This window comes from Alosa pseudoharengus, unplaced genomic scaffold, assembly GCF_046254945.1.
Source record: "Alosa pseudoharengus isolate Yale_2024_CS ecotype anadromous, Long Island Sound unplaced genomic scaffold, YU_APseudo_1.1 YU_APseudo_1.1_scf_9, whole genome shotgun sequence".
Classification (NCBI taxonomy): domain Eukaryota; kingdom Metazoa; phylum Chordata; class Actinopteri; order Clupeiformes; family Clupeidae; genus Alosa; species Alosa pseudoharengus.
The window spans coordinates 40,902,757-40,925,256 of NW_027468881.1; the positions used below are offsets into that span (position 1 = coordinate 40,902,757).

Here is a 22,500-nt window from a genome sequence, read left to right on the forward strand (position 1 = left end):
TCATACACACATCTAAAACATTATACGCACCTCTAAAACATCACAGGCACCTCTAAAACATCATACACACCTCTAAAACGTCATACACACCTCTAAAACATCATACGCACTTCTAAAACATCATACACACCTCTAAAATAGTACATCATACACACCTCTAAAACATCATACACACCTCTAAAACATCATATGCACTTCTAAAACATCATACACACCTCTAAAATAGTACATCATACACACCTCTAAAACATCATACACACCTCTAAAATAGTACATCATACACACCTCTAAAACATCATACGCACATCTAAAACGTCATACGCACATCTAAAACGTCATGCACACCTCTAAAATAGGCAAAGGCACAAAGAAGGTGCTTCCGAGACTTACTGAAACTTCCAAGGCTGTGAAACACTGAAACTACTGTACACATGTCTATCCTACCTGAGGAGTCTCATGTCCTGGGCTGATGGCTTGAGCTGAAGAAGACCAAATAGCAGCTAGGCGGAGTGCTGAGCTCTTACGGCTCCAGGGTCGGAAGCAATGAGTCAGTGCCCTGCTGCCCCCCACACACACTTATCTCTATTGTTTAACAACGTGGGAGGCCTGTATCCTGTGCAGATTAGGTGAAGACTCGTCTTGATCAGCAATGAATCCTTTTCTTTTATCACACTGCAAATTCCTTATGGTCCATGTTAAACATCCACATTGACACTTAAATGCTGACCTCTGAGTCCTCATCGTCCATTTATTTCAAACGCTGTCACTGTAATTGTGTTGCCATCCCAGCTAGCAGCATTCCCCCAGGCCGCTGCTGTAGAGTATCACGGTCCAGAACAGGTCAGGCAGCGTCTTCAGCTACTCTCCTCCTAACGACAGAGAGACTCGAACAGCCCTGCAGACATGGGAAACCTCTAAGAGCTCAGCACGTCAGGGCCGCGGTTTGGGGAGACTGTTGGTTCATCCGAGGCCCCAGATCAGTTTCACTTCTACGACTGCTGGTGTCAGGGTCTTACGACACGCTGTCCCTGCTGCCCTGGGCCTCTAGTGACCGTCACTACTCACTTCCTCTGGCACACACTCCCTTTGGTCTCAACCGACCCTCCACAGAGATGAGCCCACAAAGAGCGCTCTCTCTCTCTCTCTTTCTCCCTCTCTCTCTCTTTCTCTCTCTCTCTCTCTCTCCCTGTTTATCTCTCCCTCTCTCTCTCTGTTTCTCTCTCTCTCTTTCTCTCTTTCTCTCTCTGTCTGTCTCTCTTTCTCTCTCTGTCGGTCTCTCTCTCTCTCTCTGTGACCTTGCTTGCAGAGATGGGGGAGAGGATGTGACCAAAGCAGTCAGCTTCCCGAAAACAAACCCACATACAGTGATGAGCACTGATTAACAGCCTATAGCAGTTCACTCAGTGATGACTGAGCTTTTCCCGTTCTCCAATTTATTTGGGACCACGGCTAAAACAGGGCCCTCACAGGTGAGGGACGACAAGTATTTAAGGAAGTGGAAGATGGAAACTGCAGTGGATATCTTTCATCGTTTTTCTACATGTGCTCCACGAAAAAACGGGAACTCAGGAACATGACTCAAGAGCTGGGACTGAGGGCCATCTGCCTAAACCATCATCTTGCACAAAACACCCGACCACACTGGCCTTCAATCAGCAATTAATACGGCAGTGAAGCAACACGCGGCATGTTCTTATCTGGCACTATGTGCAGCCCATAAAACAACTTCAATCCACCACAATGACACGGCATTAACAAATAATAACATTACAGTGTTGATACTCAGGACCGTCTGAGTCAGCATCAATAGGCGTAGTCCTCCACTACGTGTCATCTATACCCTATTGACCTTATGAGTGAGTCCAGGACAGAGGTCAGCGCCCCGCAGTGGTGACGAGCCGGATGGAGAGATGTGCTTACACCTCCTGGGATCGCGCACGCAGCACCCCGGGGGCGACACACACACACACACACACACACACACACACACACACACACACACACACACACACACACACACACACACACACACACACACACCTGTCCCTGTCAGTCAGGCTGGCAGTGGGATCGCGGCGGGATCGGTGTCAGGAACATATCCTGGACGGCCACCTCGGAACAGGACGCTCCCTGCAGCCCTGGCCTGCCTGCCCCCTGCTGTAAATCCTCTCTGGGCAACGCAACACAACACAACGCAGCGCAACGCAACGCAACGCAACGCAACGCAACGCAACGCAGCGCAACGCAACGCAACGCAACGCAACGCATCGCAGCGCAACGCAACGCAACGCAGCGCAACGCAACACAGCACAACGCAACGCAACGCAACGCAACGCAACGCAACGCAACGCAACGCAACGCAGCGCAACGCCACCACTGCTCTGCACCAGCCCTCGGGGCAACGCTGGTGAGATCTCTCACACACACACACACACACACACACACACACGCACACACACACACACAAGCACACCTGGTGAGATCTCACACACACACACACACACACACACACGCACACACACACACACACACACACACGCACACGCACACGCACACACACACACACACCTGGTGAGATCTCACACACACACACAGACGCCTGGTGAGATCTCACACTAGGGCTGCACGATATATCTAAAATCTATCGTTATCGCGATATCAACGCTTGCGATGGACATACCGCAAAGATTACATAATTTTCGATAAATTTCGATACATTTTCTGTGCCGTGCGCATTCCATACAGTCTGGTGTATTCACATTCTGAATGTCAACATATTTTACCAAACCGATGCTGTCATGCTGCCCAAGAAGCCCGTCCCCTACCAGTTTAGGTGTGTGGTGTTTTAGGTGTTGAAGCTGGAGCTAAGTCGTGATGGCTGAAGATAGTGAGTCTGTCTCAAATGGTGTACTTACGTGAGTACACTTTCGTGTAGTACACTATGTGCACTGTGTACTGGCGGAGTGCACAAATTTTAACAAAATAGTATTGTCTCATATCAAACACTAACTCCCTGCACTTCACGGAAATGACGATCGCAAACATTTTAACATAACTTTATTGGCGTCCTCAACTCGACAGTGACATGGTCATACTGTGTCAAAACATGAACCGTTTATGTTATAACTTGCTTGTACCTCTGTAAAGTCTGTTTTCCACTGCTGCTGCTTCAGCTTTCTCAACCGCGATTTCCACGAGTTTGAAAACGCTCCCTCCCCTTCCGCTATCTGGCCAAGATGGCGTCCGTTAAGGGCGAAAAGTGTCCAGCGTTGCCATAGACAGTAAAAGAAATGGACGAACAGACTCCGTCGTTTTCAATGGGAGGGCACTGAGTCAAATAGAACGATTTTTCAGTTGGTCCCCCCAGTACTGCGCAGACTCACACTTAACTTCGTGACGTTAGCCATCGAACTGAATCTTGTAACTCATATGATAGATACACAGAAATTCTTCTCACACTTCCTTCGCCTTCAAAGTCATCAAAGATAAACATTTATTTATGTATTATCATCCTCACCAAGTCGAGTTAATGTTGAAGCTACCATACATGATCATCTTCAAAAACAGTCATGCTAAAACAAAACAAAGTTATAGCCTTGACGCTAATCTTCTTTCCACTTTTCCGACCTACGGTCAATCCATCGAAAACCTCTGAAATGATTAATGCCCTTTTTAAAAAAATTAGGTTTACTTTTTTATTATTATTAGGTTCCCTCTGTGTAATGCTTTACCTTAACATACGGTCGTGTATGCTAGGTTTTGCTTATGAGTTACCGTCATAGACAGTAAGGTGGACTGAGCTTCTTATCCAAACAATACGGTTATCTCCCTACGGCGCGAAAGAGAGATTATGTCAAAGCTAGCTTCCCTCCAACCGAACAAGCTAAACGTTCTTCTTACGGGTAACCAACGTTAAGGACGAGGTAGTGGAGTCTGTTTTGCCTTTGTAGTGTTTATGTGGATTACACAGAAGCTACAATATCGGCACAGGATATATGTTTTATGAAGTTATGGTATTTCAAAAAAATCCTACAATTAATGGACTTCTATGGGAGTTAGCAGAGAGGTGGTCCCTCCAGCCTACGTCGATTCTTCTACTTCCGGGAATTCGCCTGCCCCCTTGAGCGTTGCACACTCAGCTTTTTGACCGTTATGAGTGCACCATCCGGGAACTTGCAGCGCCCTTCGTGTCGTTGGAATTGTCAGTGTGAACACCCTCATGCACTCAAATTAGGTATTGTAAGTGCAGAAGTACGCGATTTGAGACAGGCTCAGTGAGTCGAGCGAGGTAGGCTACACTTGGGTGAAGAGGAATTAGTGACTAAAAGGAAAAGCACGTCTGTTATATGGGAATATTTTGGTTTTATGAAGGATGCCGTGTTACAAACACAGCGCAAATGCGTCCTTCTCCACCGTGTTAAAATAAACAATTTCTTTCGTTATCGTTATATCAGAAGATATCTGTCTTTCACTGTCTGTAAGGCTTGTATTTCATGATTTGCATTTAGCAAAAGCCTCAGACAGCAGCACAGAGGTAATCAGGATTCGTTATTTGTAAAAGTTGTTTAACCTACTTCTTAGCCTGGACTGTGCGATTGCAGCCCAATTACTTTCACGTTCCGCTGCCCTCGTAGTCGGCATGCCGGTAGCGTGGGATGCACAGCCTATGAGGTTACAGACTGAGATGACTGCCGCGATATAGCAAGTAGCTTCTTTGCTAGGCCCATCGAAGGCTGGCAATGTGGAATATTCCGCTGGTTGGTGCACAAGTGTTCAGATTGGCTGTCCATCCGTCTTTTATGAGGATTAGGAGCAGATCTTCCACACAACTTCGATAGCCTATCAGGTCTCTTAGCTGTCCATCAGGCCATATATAGCCTAGGCTACATGATATTTTATATTGTTTATGTAGAAAATTATACATTTATTTCTGTAATTATACATTTACCCCCCCCCCCCCCCCCCCCCCAAGCAGAATGGGGGGAAAAAACATTAAATATACTGCTCAAAAAAATTAAGGGAACACTTCAATTATACACTCGATCAGTACTCTGACACTGTTTGGTTCTGAGCACAAGTAAAACTTTTGAGGCGAGTGTTTTATTTTGCAAGAACTGTCAGACATTCTGTGAATGTAGTTTGAGAATGGGGAAAAGGGTGGAAGGTTTCAAAAATGTGTGGAAAACCTTTTTTGAGCAGTATATTTAAATATCGCAAATTATATCGTTATCGCAGTACTCAATAATGTTATCGCATATCGCATGTTTTCCTAATATCGTGCAGCCCTATCTCACACACACACTCACACACACATACACACACACACACACACACAGACGCCTGGTGGGATCTCACACACACACACACACACACAGACGCCTGGTGAGATTTCACATACACGGCACACACACACACACACACACACACACACACACACACACACACACACACAGATGCCTGGTGGGATCTCACACACACACACACACACACACACACACACACACAGATGCCTGGTGAGATCTCGTACACACACACAGATGCCTGGTGAGATCTCACACACACACTCACACACACACACACACACAGACGCCTGGTGAGATCTCACACACACACATACACACACACACACACACAGACGCCTGGTGAGATCTCACACACACACTCACACACACAGAGGCCTGGTGAGATTTCACACACACACACACACACACACACACACACAGGCACATGGTGGGATCTCTCACACAAGGCACAAAAAGAGCATTTATTTCTGCCTACGTTCAGGTGTCCAACAGCACCCTTTGTCTCCAATGAGTGATGTGATGGGTAGTGTGCAATCATCAGGGTGAATCTTTCACACGGTGACCTGCACTACCTTAGTGTGATAGCACACTCAAAACAGACCTGCACCACCTTAGTGTGATAGCACACTCAAAACAGACCTGCACCACCTTAGTGTGATAGCACACTCTAAACAGACCTGGCCCACCTTAGTGTGATAGCACACTCAAAACAGACCTGGCCCACCTTAGTGTGATAGCACACTCAAAACAGACCTGGCCCACCTTAGTGTGATAGCACACTCAAAACAGACCTGGCCCACCTTAGTGTGATAGCACACTCAAAACAGACCTGCACCACCTTAGTGTGATAGTGTGCTTCTTCTCCCCATAGCCCACTCAAACCCCTATTGCCGCTATTGGGTACCGTAGAGCAGTGCTTCTGAACTGCCGTAGCACATGACTGCTATTGGGTACCGTAGAGTATGTGATAGTGTTTACTATGACAAAACTATTGGGTACCATAGAGTATGTGTTCACTATGACAAAACTATTGGGTACCATAGAGTATGTGTTCACTATGACAAAACTATTGGGTACTATTGTTTCTCAAACTTTTTCAGATGAAGGACCACTTAACCAATAAAAAAGTAACGTACGGACCACCTAGTTAAAAAAAAAAAAGATTAGACCTACTTCAACAGTAGGCTATATTAGCCTATACACAATAGGCCTACTCACTGAACCACCTTGCTTATTGTCTTTGCACTTTGCTTATTGTGTCAGAGGATTCATATGATTTAAACTGGCATAGGCCTATCTTACATAGACAGTGTTGCAGAACTGTTTGGATTTAGCCTACATACAAGTTGGTTCAATATTGCAAACAACTCATCTATTCTATATTATATTTTACCACGTCTGCTCGCGGACCACTTAGGATAGCTTGCGGACCACCAGTGGTCCCCGGACCACACTTTGAGAAACATTGCCATAGAGTATGTGTTCACTATGACAAAACTATTGGGTACCATAGAGTATGTGTTCACTATGACAAAACTATTGGGTACCATAGAGTATGTGATAGTGTTCACTATGACAAAACTATTGGGTACCATAGAGTATGTGTTCACTATGACAAAACTATTGGGTACCATAGAGTATGTGATAGTGTTTACTATGACAAAACTATTGGGTACCATAGAGTATGTGTTCACTATGACAAAACTATTGGGTACCATGATAGAGTATGTGTTCACTATGACAAAACTATTGGGTACCATAGAGTATGTGATAGTGTTCACTATGACAAAACTATTGGGTACCATAGAGTATGTGTTCACTATGACAAAACTATTGGGTACCATGATAGAGTATGTGTTCACTATGACAAAACTATTGGGTACCATAGAGTATGTGATAGTGTTCACTGTGACAAAACTAGACTTAGACTTAGACTTCTTTAATGTCCATAAAACTTACATAAAATGGAAAATTGTCTTTGACAGTGGCATAAAGACATACAAGAAGCACACACACACACATCACAGACAACACTATGCACAATAAATAGATAAACATAATATATACTGTAGGTAAAAACTATGAAGTCAGTCCAGTTTGCTCCAGAGAAGAGTTAAAAGATATAAATAATAATGAGTAAAATACATAATGTGCCATATACATTTATCTGACTATGGGCAGTTCTTTGTTAAGGCGAGACACTACAGGTGAATAGGGTAAAATTTTTAACAAGCAGATATCACTATGAAACTTACCCAGTTGATTACTTACATTAATATGAGAAAAAAAATGTATTACAAGTTTTCTGTAATTTAATGTTTACATGTGCAAATTAGGCATTGTCTCATTAAATATGCGCTAATTTGCATACATTTTAAAACAAGAAACCTGAGCATTGGATACAGCCAGGTTCAAAATTATGTTTTCATTGTGTTCAGATAATAGATGTTGAAAAATGTACAGAGGGATTTAAGAATATCTACTTTAGTTATCCTGTAAATCAGAATATAATGTCAATAGCCCTAAAAAATGTTTTTTGGCATAAAATGTCATGTAAATCAGGCTAGGAATAATATATCAACAAACCCCTCTGTAAATATCTTCGAAATATAGTTAGGCATAAGTCTAGAAAGTTTGGTGTATGTAAGTGCTTCTGAAGTGGAGTTTCCTTGCTCAGAGTGGGAGAGGAAACTCGTTTTGAGAAAACAGCCTTGAAAGACAGCCAATGAGATTCCGTTCTCAGCCTAGACTCGTCTTTGAACTTTCGCGATTGGTTGCTGATACAAAGGAAGTGTCCATATATGGATCAAATAGCGTGATACAGGAAAAACAGAGCTTTCCAACGGCACTACACACGATATGTTTTGGGTCACAGTCGCGGGAGTGCATGCAAGGTTAGAATGCTAACTTTTGCTGAATTTAGGATAAATATACAGGCGCGAGTAGACACAATATAATGAAATAAACACCTAAATGTGTAAATCGGACTTTTTTGTTGTAGTAGTGTGATAGAATACATGCTAAGGTAACAGACTAGCTCAAAATCTCGAAATTGACCAGTGCATGAAAAAACGATGTTTTCACCTGCCGTGTCTCGCCTTAAGGATGGTCACGGCTGATGGAATGAATGACCGCTTGTAACCATTCTTCCTTGCCATTGGGACTGCAAGTCTCCGTCCTGATGGCAGCAGCTGGAAAGCACAGTGGAGGGGATGAGTTGGATCTTGGATCTCTCCCTGTAATGCCTTTTTTAATCAAATCTGTGAATACAGGTGTGAGAGTTGATGTTGTTTATGTCCAATGATCTTTCCGCCCTGGTTGACTATTTGTGCCAGTGTGTTCTTTTGTTTGACCGAAAGGTGCCCATACCATGACACAATGTTGAACTTCAGCACACTCTCGGTCAGTGATTTGTAGATCATGGTCATTGTGCGCTGGCTGCTGTTGAGGCTCCTGAGTTTCCTCAGAAGGGCCAGGCACTGTCTCCCTTTTTTGAATATGTAGTCCACATGGTTTTGAAATTGTAACTGGTGATCTATTATTGTTCCGAGATATTTGAATTGAGTGACCAGCTCCACTTCCTGACCCTTCCTGCTGATTGGCTTGAAGGTGGGCACAGAGTCTTTATTACCTCCTCTCCTGCTGCTTCCTAGCCAGAAGAGTATGTGTTCACTATGACAAAACTATTGGGTACCATAGAGTATGTGTTCACTATGACAAAACTATAGGGTACCATAGAGCAGTGTTTTTCAACCTTTTTTGTGCCACGGCACACTTTTGACACTTAAAATGTCCCACGGCACACTAACATCCTGTTTGAAGAAAAAATAAACATACCATAGCCTAAAATTTCAAATAATACACAGATATGGCCTTATTATGGCTTTTATGCAAGATCTGCTCAATAAAACAAGCGCCCTCTGTTTCATTTGTAGGTGACTATATCTAATTTAATTGTTGTTATGAACTGGATATGTGATGATTCTGTGAGTATATGGGGCCCCCGTTGTACAATACCTGCATACCACAAATAGTGCAATCATACAATCAATGAGAGCATGTGGTTATACATTCTTTGATGCAACAGTTGCTTTTCTGGACCAGTGAGTGACATTTGGGTAATTTTCTGTGGCACACCTGATGATCTCTCACGGCACACTAGTGTGCCCCGGCACAGTGGTTGAAAAACACTGCCATAGAGTATGTGTTCACTATGACAAAACTATTGGGTACCATAGAGTATGTGTTCACTATGTGTTCACTATGACAAAACTATTGGGTACCATAGAGTATGTGATAGTGTTGACAAAACTATTGGGTACCATAGAGTATGTGATAGTGTTGAATTTAAGCTTCTCATAACCAGCATTATTATGGGCTGTATGTTGTCTGCATGGTGTAGCCCAGCGGTTCCCAAATGTTTGATAACATGATAACTTTTGATTTACATGATAACAAATAACAAAATCAAAATGTGCAACTGGTCTATGAGCTCTCACACAAAAAACAGTGTGGAGAACAACATTATGAAACACAAAGAACAAAGAGAACATGGGCTTCAGATAAAAAAATAAAAACATTCTAAAACCTCTCCGACATTGCCCTGTTCATCTGGCGCTCCCCCTAGTGGACGCTCACGTAGCCCTGCTGGTACCACAGTGGGAATCCCTGCTGTAGCACCCTGCTGCTGTACCCTGCTGTAGCACCCTGCTGCTGCACCCTGCTGTAGCACCAGTGTTGTAGTACTCGAGTCCGAGACTCGAACTCGAGTCCGAGTCATTAGCTAAATTTAGAGACTCGTGACTTGACTTGGACTTGAGCACTGAATGACTAGAACTTGGACTCGGACTCGTGCATTCGCACTCGCGATGACTCGTCGAGGACTCGACTTTTTTTTGTAATATGTCATTAGGCTATAATTTGCTATATGATTTTAATATCTAAATTATTTGTAATAGGCTACTAATTTTAGTTCAAGGGAATGTTAGGCTACTGCTTCGTGTCATAGGCTACATCGCAAGGCACATCATGTTCACATGCAAAGCAAACTAACTTTAACACCAAAATGCCTGGAGACATGGAGACACGCTATTTCAATGTAGTATTGCCAGGCAATATTAGTTTTCTCATACATGACATGACATTACCTAAGATTACACTCAGCCTAGGCTAAACATCACACACTGCTGCTGGATAGCTGATCACCGTGACTTGGACAGTGTTTTTCCTGACTGACGCGAGAAGCGTTCCATTCATTCATTTTCATTTGGGGCGTGCCCTGCCGTGCTTCTGTCTGTTAATTTGCAGCAGGCTATTCCAACCCCCAAGTAATCGGATGAAAGAAAAATAAACTAAAAGTTTTCCTGATCAAGATATAGCATAGCCTACTTCTTAATTTTGGTGTCATACAATATAGAAGCATAACATTAAATTGCCTAGTAGAGTGTCCATGTAGAGTTTCAATGTAGGCCTACGTGTTTGCGCAAGTGAAACTGACAAACTGAACCTCTCATGGGTGGGTAGGCCAGAAACAACTATATTTAAAACCACGAATGAAGTGGATTACTGTTACTGTTCTAACGAGCGATTTGATAGCCTAATCCACTGCACGAAAAAAAGGAAATAGCAACAGGTGAATATCGTAGCAAATAGTAGCCTATGGCGATGGCAGCTTAAAAAAACATTTATTTCACTTATCTCGCTGAAATGAACGTAGAATGTGGCCTGTTGCGCAAAGAAATTAATTAGGCAGATGATCTGGATCTCCGTTAACCGAAAGCTAGTTTTCATCTCTATTGTTGATGTGAAATATGTCTCCATAGTGTCAGTGAAGTGATAACATAATTATGCAGTTGCAGGTAGCCAGTGTTCACGTCACGGGAGTCAGAAAGAAGCTACTAAGACGGGCCCTGCTCTGTTTCTGCCCCTCCCAAACTGCGCTAAAATTGTGTAGGCTATTTAACAGCCAGAATTTTTATAAAATGCCTGGGGGAGGCCCTTTTATGATCCACACTACCTCTTACAAAATAGGCCTACTCCAACGTCCATCTAGTATGAACTTCTACAACACTGCCTATACAATTGTCAGCAGTCAGTAACAGCATAATGTGACTTAATGGCCTGTGTGATTGGGATGTGGATTGCTCATTTATTATGAGTAGGCCTATAGGCTATGGTATGGCTATGGTATGGTATTCTCTCCGATATAATAAATACAACACATTGGGTTTGGCAAGAAATTTGGCAATACTACTTTCACACAAGTGATGGCACCCCTGCTTGGAGACAGAAGATTGTCCGTTTTGCTTTTAAGGATTTCATCTGCAATGGGAAAAAATGCAACGACATGTAGGCTATGCTTACTTTACTGCTGGACTTGGACTCGACTTGATCAATAGGGACTCGACTCGGACTCGACTCGGACTTAACGTGGATCAATAGTGACTCGACTCGGACTTGACTCGGATGAGTAGTGGACTCGACTCGGACTTGACTTGGATTTTTTTTTTTTAATGACTTGGACTTGACTCGGACTTGAACACTGGGGACTCGAACCTGGACTCAGACTCGAGGCATAGTGACTTGACTACAACACTGTGTAGCACCCTGCTGTACCCTGTAGCACCCTGCTGTACCCTGTAGCACCCTGCTGTACCCTGCTGCTGTACCCTGCTGTAGCACCCTGCTGTACCCTGTAGCACCCTGCTGTACCCTGTAGCACCCTGCTGTACCCTGCTGCTGTACCCTGCTGTAGCACCCTGCTGTAGCACCCTGCTGTACCCTGTAGCACCCTGCTGTACCCTGCTGCTGCACCCTGCTGCTGTACCCTGCTGTAGCACCCTGCTGTAGCACCCTGCTGTACCCTGTAGCACCCTGCTGTAGCACCCTGCTGTACCATGTAGCACCCTGCTGTAGCACCCTGCTGTAGCACCCTGCTGTAGCACCCTGCTGTACCATGTAGCACCCTGCTGTAGCACCCTGCTGTACCCTGTAGCACCCTGCTGCTGCACCCTGCTGTAGCACCCTGCTGTACCATGTAGCACCCTGCTGTAGCACCCTGCTGTACCCTGTAGCACCCTGCTGTACCCTGCTGCTGCACCCTGCTGTAGCACCCTGCTGCTGTACCCTGCTGTAGCACCCTGCTGTAGCACCCTGCTGTACCCTGTAGCACCCTGCTGTAGCACCCTGCTGTACCATGTAGCACCCTGCTGTAGCACCCTGCTGTACCCTGTAGCACCCTGCTGTACCCTGCTGCTGCACCCTGCTGTAGCATCCTGCTGTAGCACCCTGCTGTAGAACCCTGCTGTAGCACCCTGCTGTAGCACCCTGCTGTAGCACCCTGCTGTACCCTGTAGCACCCTGCTGTAGCACCCTGCTGTAGAACCCTGCTGCTGTACCCTGCTGTAGCACCGTGCTGTACCCTGTAGCACCCTGCTGTAGCACCCTGCTGTACCCTGTAGCACCCTGCTGCTGTACCCTGCTGTAGCACCCTGCTGTACCCTGTAGCACCCTGCTGTAGCACCCTGCTGTACCCTGCTGTAGCACCCTGCTGTAGCACCCTGCTGTACCCTGTAGCACCCTGCTGTAGCACCCTGCTGTACCCTGCTGTAGCACCCTGCTGTACCCTGCTGTAGCACCCTGCTGTACCCTGCTGTAGCACCCTGCTGTACCATGTAGCACCCTGCTGTAGCACCCTGCTGTACCCTGCTGTAGCGTGCTGTAGCACATGCCTGATGGGACAGCAGGCCGAGAGGTGGACGGACTCAAACGGACTTCACAGCAGCTCTGATACGACTCCCTGACCCTGTGACGATTGGGAGCATTCCAAATGAGCTAGATACGCTGGCTTTTCCAAGCCCAGTCCACAATGCTTAAGATGGCCAATGGTCAAATGAAGTAATCACTGGTCAAATGAAGTAATGACTGGTCAAATGAAGTCATCACTGGTCAAATTAAGTCATCACTGGTCAAATTAAGTCGACACCGAAGCAATCACCGTCCAAGGGGGCATGAGGTGAGGGGACTATGCAGAAGTTGGCAAATCATCTCCAAAGCAACCAGACACAGATGGAGAAACGTCTGGCCTCAGTCACAGAGCAATCACTTCCATTTTTACATTTATAGCCAATTTACACCCCTCAGAAGCAGCTCCAGCATCTGTCACACTGCTAAATTAAGAGCGCACACACTCACAAGCACACACACACACACACACTACACTGCTAAATTAAGAGTGCCTGTCTGACACCAGGGCCACCAGAGCCTGGCCCACACACACACACACACACACACACACAAACACACACACACCACACCACACACACCACACACACACCACACCACACCACACACACACCACACACACACACCCCCCCCGAAAAAAAACGCGTGGACAGTATTTTTCCTTTAGGTTCGTACATACATAGCATAACAACATCCACATGCAATAATGCAACAACGTCTACAATTACCTATTCATTTGGGCAACTTTATACATCTCTATACAGGCTAAAGCTACCTTTAGTTGTGTTATAGCTACTGTAACGTCTGGCTTTAAACAGCTGTAATGCAGTCGTTCTGACAAGCACACCAATTGCTTAGCCAACCTTGTTCTTGCCCATCTTGAATAGCTCCTCTAGCTTTGCTGCCTCCATCCTTTCTGTTTTCGTTGTTTAAACTTGTGATATCCATGATGAGTATTGAGTTAGTGAATTAGCTCAACATTGTGTGCTGATAACCATATAGAAAGCCGAGTAAAAGAAAACAAGTAGCCTATGCGTGCCTGCGTGTGTATTCTCTCCTGCTCAAACATGTGTGCGCGTTAATTTTGATAAGTGTTCACTAACTTTTCTTAATAGAAAATTGTAAATAGCCTGATGGCATGCAACTAATGGGATACTGTGCATAGTTGGAAAGGTATGGTAGGCCAATATGGTGTGAATATACACACACACAAGGTAAATTTTCTCTCGTTGTTGAGTGATGGTACGCACAGTGCGTACGGACGTACACCTGCAGGCGCGCCTGCACACCACACACACACACACATACAAACACACACACACCACACCACACACACACACACACACACACACCACACACACACACACCACACACACACACACCACATACACACACACCATACACACCACACCACATACACACACACACACACACACACACACACACACACACACACACACACACACAACACACACACACAAACACACATGTACACTCGCACCACACACCACACACACATGTACACTCACACCACCACACACACACACATCCTCATCCTCAGAACTCCACCTACACCCTTGTATCAGTCTCTATCTCTCTATCTCTCTCTCTCGCTCTCTCTCACACAGTAGCCAAAAGGGCAGTATCTCTGTAAGGAACAAATGACCCTAGAAATATAACAGATAGGAGCACATGCCATTCACCCTTTATGGCATATGCAAAAACCATGACCAAGTCTGGAAGAGCCGTGCTGTAATGGGCTAATCGGTAGCACCGTATCAGAATGGAGTGATTAGTGCCATGATCCTGTGGTGTTGGCTGGAAGAGCCGTGCTGTAATGGGCTAATCGGTAGCACCGTATCAGAATGGAGTGATTACATGATCCTGTGGTGTTGGCTGGAGCAGATGGAGGAGATCTGGTTTATAAGTGGAGACGTGCGCCTTTAGCATTTAACCCTATTATTTAGCAATGCTAAAAAAGTAGGGCTACACAAAACTGTGCATGACATGCCATTTATTATAATTTAATGTGTTTATAGCCATTTACCAGTTACAGGTCATACCATTCATCATATTACTATAATATAATAAATGCTAGAATTCACAAAATACACAGGACTGTAGTATTACCGGAGCAAACGCTATACAATGAACTGAAAAGTCCTCAGGTGACAGGTAAGGGGTGGCGGGGGTCTATCCTCAACTTGCTGCAGGACTGATTACTGTGAAGATGTCATCTTAAACTCTAACAACAGGCACCAATAAACACTAAACTAATTTAAACATTTAAGCTACTTCTTCATACCAACATATAATCTACACATTATTTTAACAAGTACAAGTTTAATGTGTAAATCCGCGAACCACAAGGTAGGTAGGCTACGCGCAAACTTCATTAGGGGATGGGTCGTGCCCGAGGGAAATAATAGCCTAGCTATTGCGTATGTGACATAAAGTATGGCACGACCCTGGGAGGTTCAAACAGTATGCCACTAATATTTAACCTCAGCGCTGTCCATGCGAGAGCAAATATTTGAAGATGTTGACAAGACAACTCCCTTCTCATTGCGTAACTAAAATTAACGAGCGACAGATCCGCGAAATAGAGGAGGCAAACATACTCGGCTCGCGCGCTGCGCTCGTGCGGCAGCAGGGAGCCTGACATCCATACCATACTACAACATGCCAGCAAAGAAGTAGCCTACTAAGAAAATGATCTCATGTCTTTCGCAGGACAACTTTTTCTAACGCAACAAACTATTTCCACTAAGAGGGAAGGGAAGTAAACTGTCGACGAGCTGTCATGAATCAACTGTTTAAGTGAACTTGGCTAACAGACCATCGCACTGACCTGTTTTTCAGAGGCTGGCTCTTCAGCTCGTAATACGTTTTAGGCTCTTCATGAAAATCCTCCCCAACCTCGAAGTCGGGTACTATGCCCGATTCTGCTTGCATGCCGTCAGCTGTCAACTTTCTATTATACTCGAATAAATTACTAAAACTTCAGTTTCGGGGAACGGTATCAGACACACGCAGTGCCAGCCACTGTGATGTGAACTATTCCGTCCTCCCAATGCTCCACTGTCTGTAAAATTCTGTAGTCCTCTGGAAAATGTGATACTCATTCAGTGAAGTGGTGGATACGTGCGCAGTAACTACAAGAACCATGATTCATAGCGGCAATGAGTGGTTGCTTGATATGGTGGTGTCAGCATCTTTTCATTGGTCACAGCAAAGACACATTACACTGATCTTTGGTGGTGAGAAATGTATGCAACTTTAATACCGCAAGTAGCACATTCAGTCAAAGCATTGGTCTCACGAGGGAAAGAACTCGGGGAAAGAAAATATGTAAATAGCCTATGTGTTGCTCAAATATGTGCATTTCGCATTGCTATGTGCCATATTCGATAGGCGTAGGCTATGAAGAAAAAATGTGTAAAATACTTGTGCTATGGTTTTAGAACTTGATGTTTGCACACTCACCAAGACCACAATAAAGTTGCGGTAAATAAAGTTATTCACTATATCCACTTGATGGCAGCACATCACAATTGAAATCCCAGAGTGAGTGCCTGCGAGCCTGCGCACTTAGAAGCACTTGCTGGGCGCTATAGCCTATGCTCATTTTGCGCTAGTAGCCTATGCTCTTTTTATGTTTACTATTCCAATGCCACATACACACACAAACACGTGTAAATAATGGTAATAACAACAGTAGGCTATGTGTGGGGCTTCACAGAATATCTGTTGATATGTAGATCAGTTATTTGGGTCCAATTCATTTACCAGCCTACTTTACGCTCTACTTGCCTATATGTGAATATTGTGTGTGTGTGTGTGTGTGTGTGTGTGTTCCATTAACTGTCGAGGCTGTGATAATTGTCTGTGTGTGTGTGTGTGTGTGTGTGTTCCAGTAACTGTCAAGGCTGTGATAATTGTGTGGGTGTCTTCTCTCCCCAACCCCCCCCCCCCCCCCACCACCACCACCACCACCAAGCCTATCTGTTGACTATCACACTCAGCTGCCATCTGCAGAGGAAGGGTGAGATCAGGAGACAGCAGGGCTGTGCCGAGGCACCAGTGGACGCTACTGAGGAGCCGCATCTCTCTGCTACACACTCAAACTGGCTGTGCCGTCAGCTTCCACACACACACACACACACACACACACACACACACACACTGCTCTTTAAAGGAGAATTCCGGTGTGATATTGACCTAAAGTGTGTTGAAACATGATACCGAGTGTGAACGTATGTCTCATAGCCCACCTCGGCTTGTCCCCTGCACTCCAAAATCTGGCGCTAGTTAGCCGATGCTATCAACAGCTTTTTCAATGGTGGTGCTCCGGCATCGGGCTAGCCATGCAAATAAATCACTGTTTTACACCATTTACGAGGCTCAATGTGTCTCCACACTTAATTGGTAGACTTCCGAGGGCCCTGACATTTAAAACGAGACATTGAGAACTTTGAAAAAGCACTGGTAGTTTACTTACAAGACGACCACACAACACACACACACACACACACACTGCTCTTTAAAAAAATCACACACACACACACACACACACCACACAACACACACACACACACTGCTCTTTAAGGAATCACACACACACACACACACACTGCTCTTTAAGGAATCACACACACACACACACACACACACCACACAACACACACACACACACACTGCTCTTTAAGGAATCACACACACACACACACACACACACTGCTCTTTAAGGAATCACACACACACACACACACACACACACTGCTCTTTAAGGAATCACACACACACACACACACACACACACTGCTCTTTAAGGAATCACACACACACACACACACACACACACACACACACCACACAACACACACACACACACACACACACACCACACAACACACACACACACACACACACACACACACACACACACACACACACCACACACACACACACACACACACACACCACACAACACACACACACACACACACACACACACACACACACACACACACACACACACCACACACACACACACACACACACACACCACACAACACACACACACACACACACACACACACACACACCACACACACACACACACACACAACACACACACACACACACACACACACTGCTCTGAAAGTCGGTGGCTGCACCGTTATTCATATCTTCATATTTTCTTCATCTGGAATCAGCAAACAGGTTCCCAGGTGTGTTCGTCCACTTAATTATAATAATGTCCAATGAATCCACTGCCAAAAAACATCATTCCCATTCCCACATCCCATTCCCATTCCCACATCCCATTCCCTATTCCCACATCCCATTCCCATTCCCACATCCCATTCCCTATTCCCACATCCCATTCCCATTCCCACATCCCATTCCCATTCCCACATCCCATTCCCATTCCCACATCCTATTCCCATCCTATTCCCATGAAGCATCATTATGTTGGTTTGGAACATTTGTCTTGATAGCTGCGTCACAGAACAAGCAGACTGCAGGTGCTAGTGCTTTAGTTCCTGCTGATGCTGATGTGCTGCACGCCTGCAAGCTGTTGGTTTGTTAGCTCACTCATACACACAACACTGTCATTCCTCCTCAGTGCATGTAACATTACCGAGAGGCGCCTGCACTCAGCTTCTTTTCTCTGGTGTGCCTACACAGCTGATGTAAATCTCCCTCGTGCCCCTGAGTTTCCCTTCTAACCCCTTATTCTGTAAAAACGACACATTTTCTTTGTGTTTCACATGTTATGCCAGCAGAGATATCTGAGCTCATATGCTCACAAAACCTAATATCTAAGCACAAATGCTCACAAAACATGATCATATCTGAGCTTGTATGCTTACAAAACATGATCATATCTGCTTTCCCTGAGTGCCCATTCTCTGTTGGCAGTTTGTTTGTAAAACGTTTTTACATACGTATGCATTGATTCATCCTGTTCTACTGTAGGTATGAATGCACAGAATTATATTTATTTGATTAGTTGCGTTATCGTCACGGTCGATCTCAGGTAATTCAAAGACAAGAAAGTAGGTGTTTCTGAGTACATGGGAATGGACAGTGCAGCTGCATCAGACCGTAATCCGACTGATAACAAAACAAACAGTAAGCAGAAAAGGGGAAGTGGTCAGATGCGGTCAGTGAGACTCTCGGGGGATGTTTGGGCATCACTCATTGTTTGTTTTATCTCCAGCTTTTGAATATGAAGATACATTTGGCCTATTTTGTTCCCTATAACAGTTCATGGATTCACACTAAACCGGGGGGGATGCAACCTATGAACACTGAGAATGACCAACATTCACTTACAGTAAACAAATGCTCTTACACAGATGTCAGTGAGTTTATCTGCTAAATATCCCCCATGATCCCAGTTAGATCACCACAGATGTGTATAACCCAGATCAGATGTGTTTAACCCAGATCAGATGTGTATAACACAGATCAGATGTGTATAACCCAGATGTGTATAACCCAGCATGAAGATCAGATGTGTATAACCCAGATCAGATGTGTGTAACCCAGATGTGTATAGCCCAGCATGAAGATCAGATGTGTATAACCCAGATCAGATGTGTTTAACCCAGATCAGATGTGTATAACCCAGATCAGATGTGTTTAACCCAGATCAGATGTGTATAACACAGATCAGATGTGTATAACCCAGATCAGATGTGTATAACCCAGCATAAAGATCAGATGTGTGTAACCCAGATCAGATGTGTTTAACCCAGATCAGATGTGTATAACACAGATCAGATGTGTATAACCCAGATCAGATGTGTTTAACCCAGATGTGTTTAACCCAGCATAAAGATCAGATGTGTTTAACCCAGATCAGATGTGTATAACCCAGATCAGATGTGTATAACCCAGATGTGTATAACCCAGCATGAAGATCAGATGTGTATAACCCAGGGGCTGCAGAGTGGAGAGGTGAGTAGGAAGTTGTTTGCTGATAGGAAACGTCCCCTAAAATAAATGAGCTCCCTGGTCCTGGACACAGCATCTCTGCATTCTGTTGTGTTGCAGAATCTGACCAGACACTAAACACAGACACTCTGAGACAGCAGGGAGGCTTGTGCTTTGCTTTAGCATCAGGAGACACTGAAAGGTATCAAGCACACAAGCGCTTATCTCAGACTAGCAGGCAGAAGCACCTTGACGGTGTGCAGATGGTTTGTGGAGAGGCTAATGAGGCCGTTAGTCATGTCCAGTGACAGAGCCCCAAGCCTGGGGGAGGAGGGACATTCCCATGGGCTAAACATTTACAGTAAGCTTTTACGGTGTGGCAACCAAACAGCGAAGAGGTGTCTTTGTCCATAAATCAAAAGCTCTCATGATCATGATGAGGCTATTAAAAGCCAGCATTAGTAGAGAATGCTTAACGTATTTTCTGAGACAGCAGCATGGTCTCATCTATCTTTTATGATTGTTACACACACTTGTTGACAAACTTTATGTACTGTAATGTGTATTAATGGAGCATTCCTGTGAGAAATGCTATGGTGATCTTATTCTCCTCAATGAGAACCAGGTCAGCACTGTGTCCTCCGCTGCTGCATAAGTAAGTATAGTATACGTATATATTCTATATGTAGGCTGCATGTCTGGAGGGTAAGCTACATGATAACGCTTCTTTTTAAAAGCTACTACCTATCTGTCTGTCAACATGAATATTAATATTTAATGACCAGTTGTAGCTTTTCTGTCCCTGTACGGTTGCAGTTTATCTACATGGCTCTCTGTTGGTAGTGTAGTGTAGTGTAGTGTAGTGTAGTGTAGTGTAGTGTAGTGTCTACTTAAACCTGGTGCTCAGACAGATTAGATATTCAAAAGAAGAGGTCACACAGAGACGCTAATATTATTATAGGCTACTAATACTACACTGATGTCCTACTACTAATATTACTACTACTAATACTACACTGATGTCCTACTACTAATATTACTACTACTAATACTACACTGATGTCCAGCTACTAATATTACTGCTACTAATACTACACTGATGTCCTACTACTATTACTACTACTAATACTACACTGATGTCCTACTACTAATATTACTACTACTAATACTACACTGATGTCCTACTACTAATATTACTACTACTAATACTACACTGATGTCCTACTACTAATATTACTACTACTAATACTACACTGATGTCCTGCTACTAATATTACTACTACTAATACTACACTGATGTCCTGCTACTAATATTACTACTACTAATACTACACTGATGTCCTACTACTAATATTACTACTACTAATAATACACTGATGTCCTACTACTAATATTACTACTACTAATACTACACTGATGTCCTGCTACTATTACTACTAATACTGCACTGATGTCCTGCTACATCTTGTTTTACACTCAGAAAAGTGCCTGGATTTGTGGTCCTGTTTAAATGATCCAAAACTGCAACATACTGACACAATACACAGGCCTATCCTGACTGGATCGGGTATTAAGTCACAAATGAAATAAGGTTTCTATTTGTTGTTAGACCACATACTGGATTCTCTGGTCCTGGTAAAAGCAAGTATGAAAACACACTGAACATACAGAATAATACTTATTTTTCAACAGTTTTTTTTCCAGTAATATGTTTTATTTGCCAGCTATCATATTACATTCATATGTTTTGACTACCAAGCACACTACTGGGTCCAATACTAGGCTACTTGTAAAGCACAAATATGTTGAAATTGTTGAGATACTAGGCTACAATCAACAATAGAGGTTCATTGTGCATTGATTTGTCTTTAGATTTAGACATATATTGACGATAGGCCTACATTTCAAAAGACAACAGCCTGTTAGATGTTTATCTATCTATCTATCTATCTATCTATCTATGTTAATCACGCATGAAAGCATAGGCTCTATACATTATTTACAAGACAGGCTACAATGGGCTAATAATCGCTCATGAGCCGAGCGAAATTTCTGTTCATGTTGAAAGTGAGTAGCCTACACAATAGCAGAGCAGGGCAGGGCAGGGGTCTGTGGGAGACAGCTGGGTGCCCTGGTGTTGGATCGCGAGGCGAAGGCGTGGTGAGAACAGATGAATGCAGGCGTGCGCGACGCGCGAGTACGAGAGGCGAGAGACACAGCTCAGCGGCTCTCTCCTCCTGTGCGGAAAAGAAGAAAGAACAGGCGAGGGATGGACTGAATATGTCCCCAGTGTGCCGGCGACACACCTGCCTTCTACTGGACGCCAGAAAACGACGAGCTGAATTATAAGGAAACGCCCAGTGGCAAGGTTTGTAGGCTATTCTCTACTGATATGTATAGCAAAATGCCCGATTTCTATGGTTTTCCAAATGTTTGATAGAGCAAGTAACTGCCTTATTCGTGTGTGAAAGTGGGAAGGAATCGATGTATCACTTTACGCCGGTTT

The 22,500-nt window shown here is 44.3% G+C and overlaps 1 protein-coding gene across 2 annotated transcripts in view; it reads right to left on the bottom strand.

Moving 5' to 3' along the window:
• LOC143115384 (microphthalmia-associated transcription factor-like) overlaps positions 1-16,107 on the bottom strand; it is a 53,835-nt gene extending 37,728 nt beyond the window's left edge. The window contains exon 1 of one of the 2 annotated variants that reach the window (XM_076277377.1): positions 15,898-16,107. In XM_076277377.1, the coding sequence (XP_076133492.1) occupies positions 15,898-16,001 (104 nt within the window). In that variant the 5' untranslated portion in view covers positions 16,002-16,107. Of the gene's footprint in view, positions 1-444; positions 917-15,897 lie in introns of those variants that run through there. The other variant, XM_076277378.1, reaches the window with a different exon arrangement.
• Positions 16,108-22,500: the final 6,393 nt, after the last annotated feature.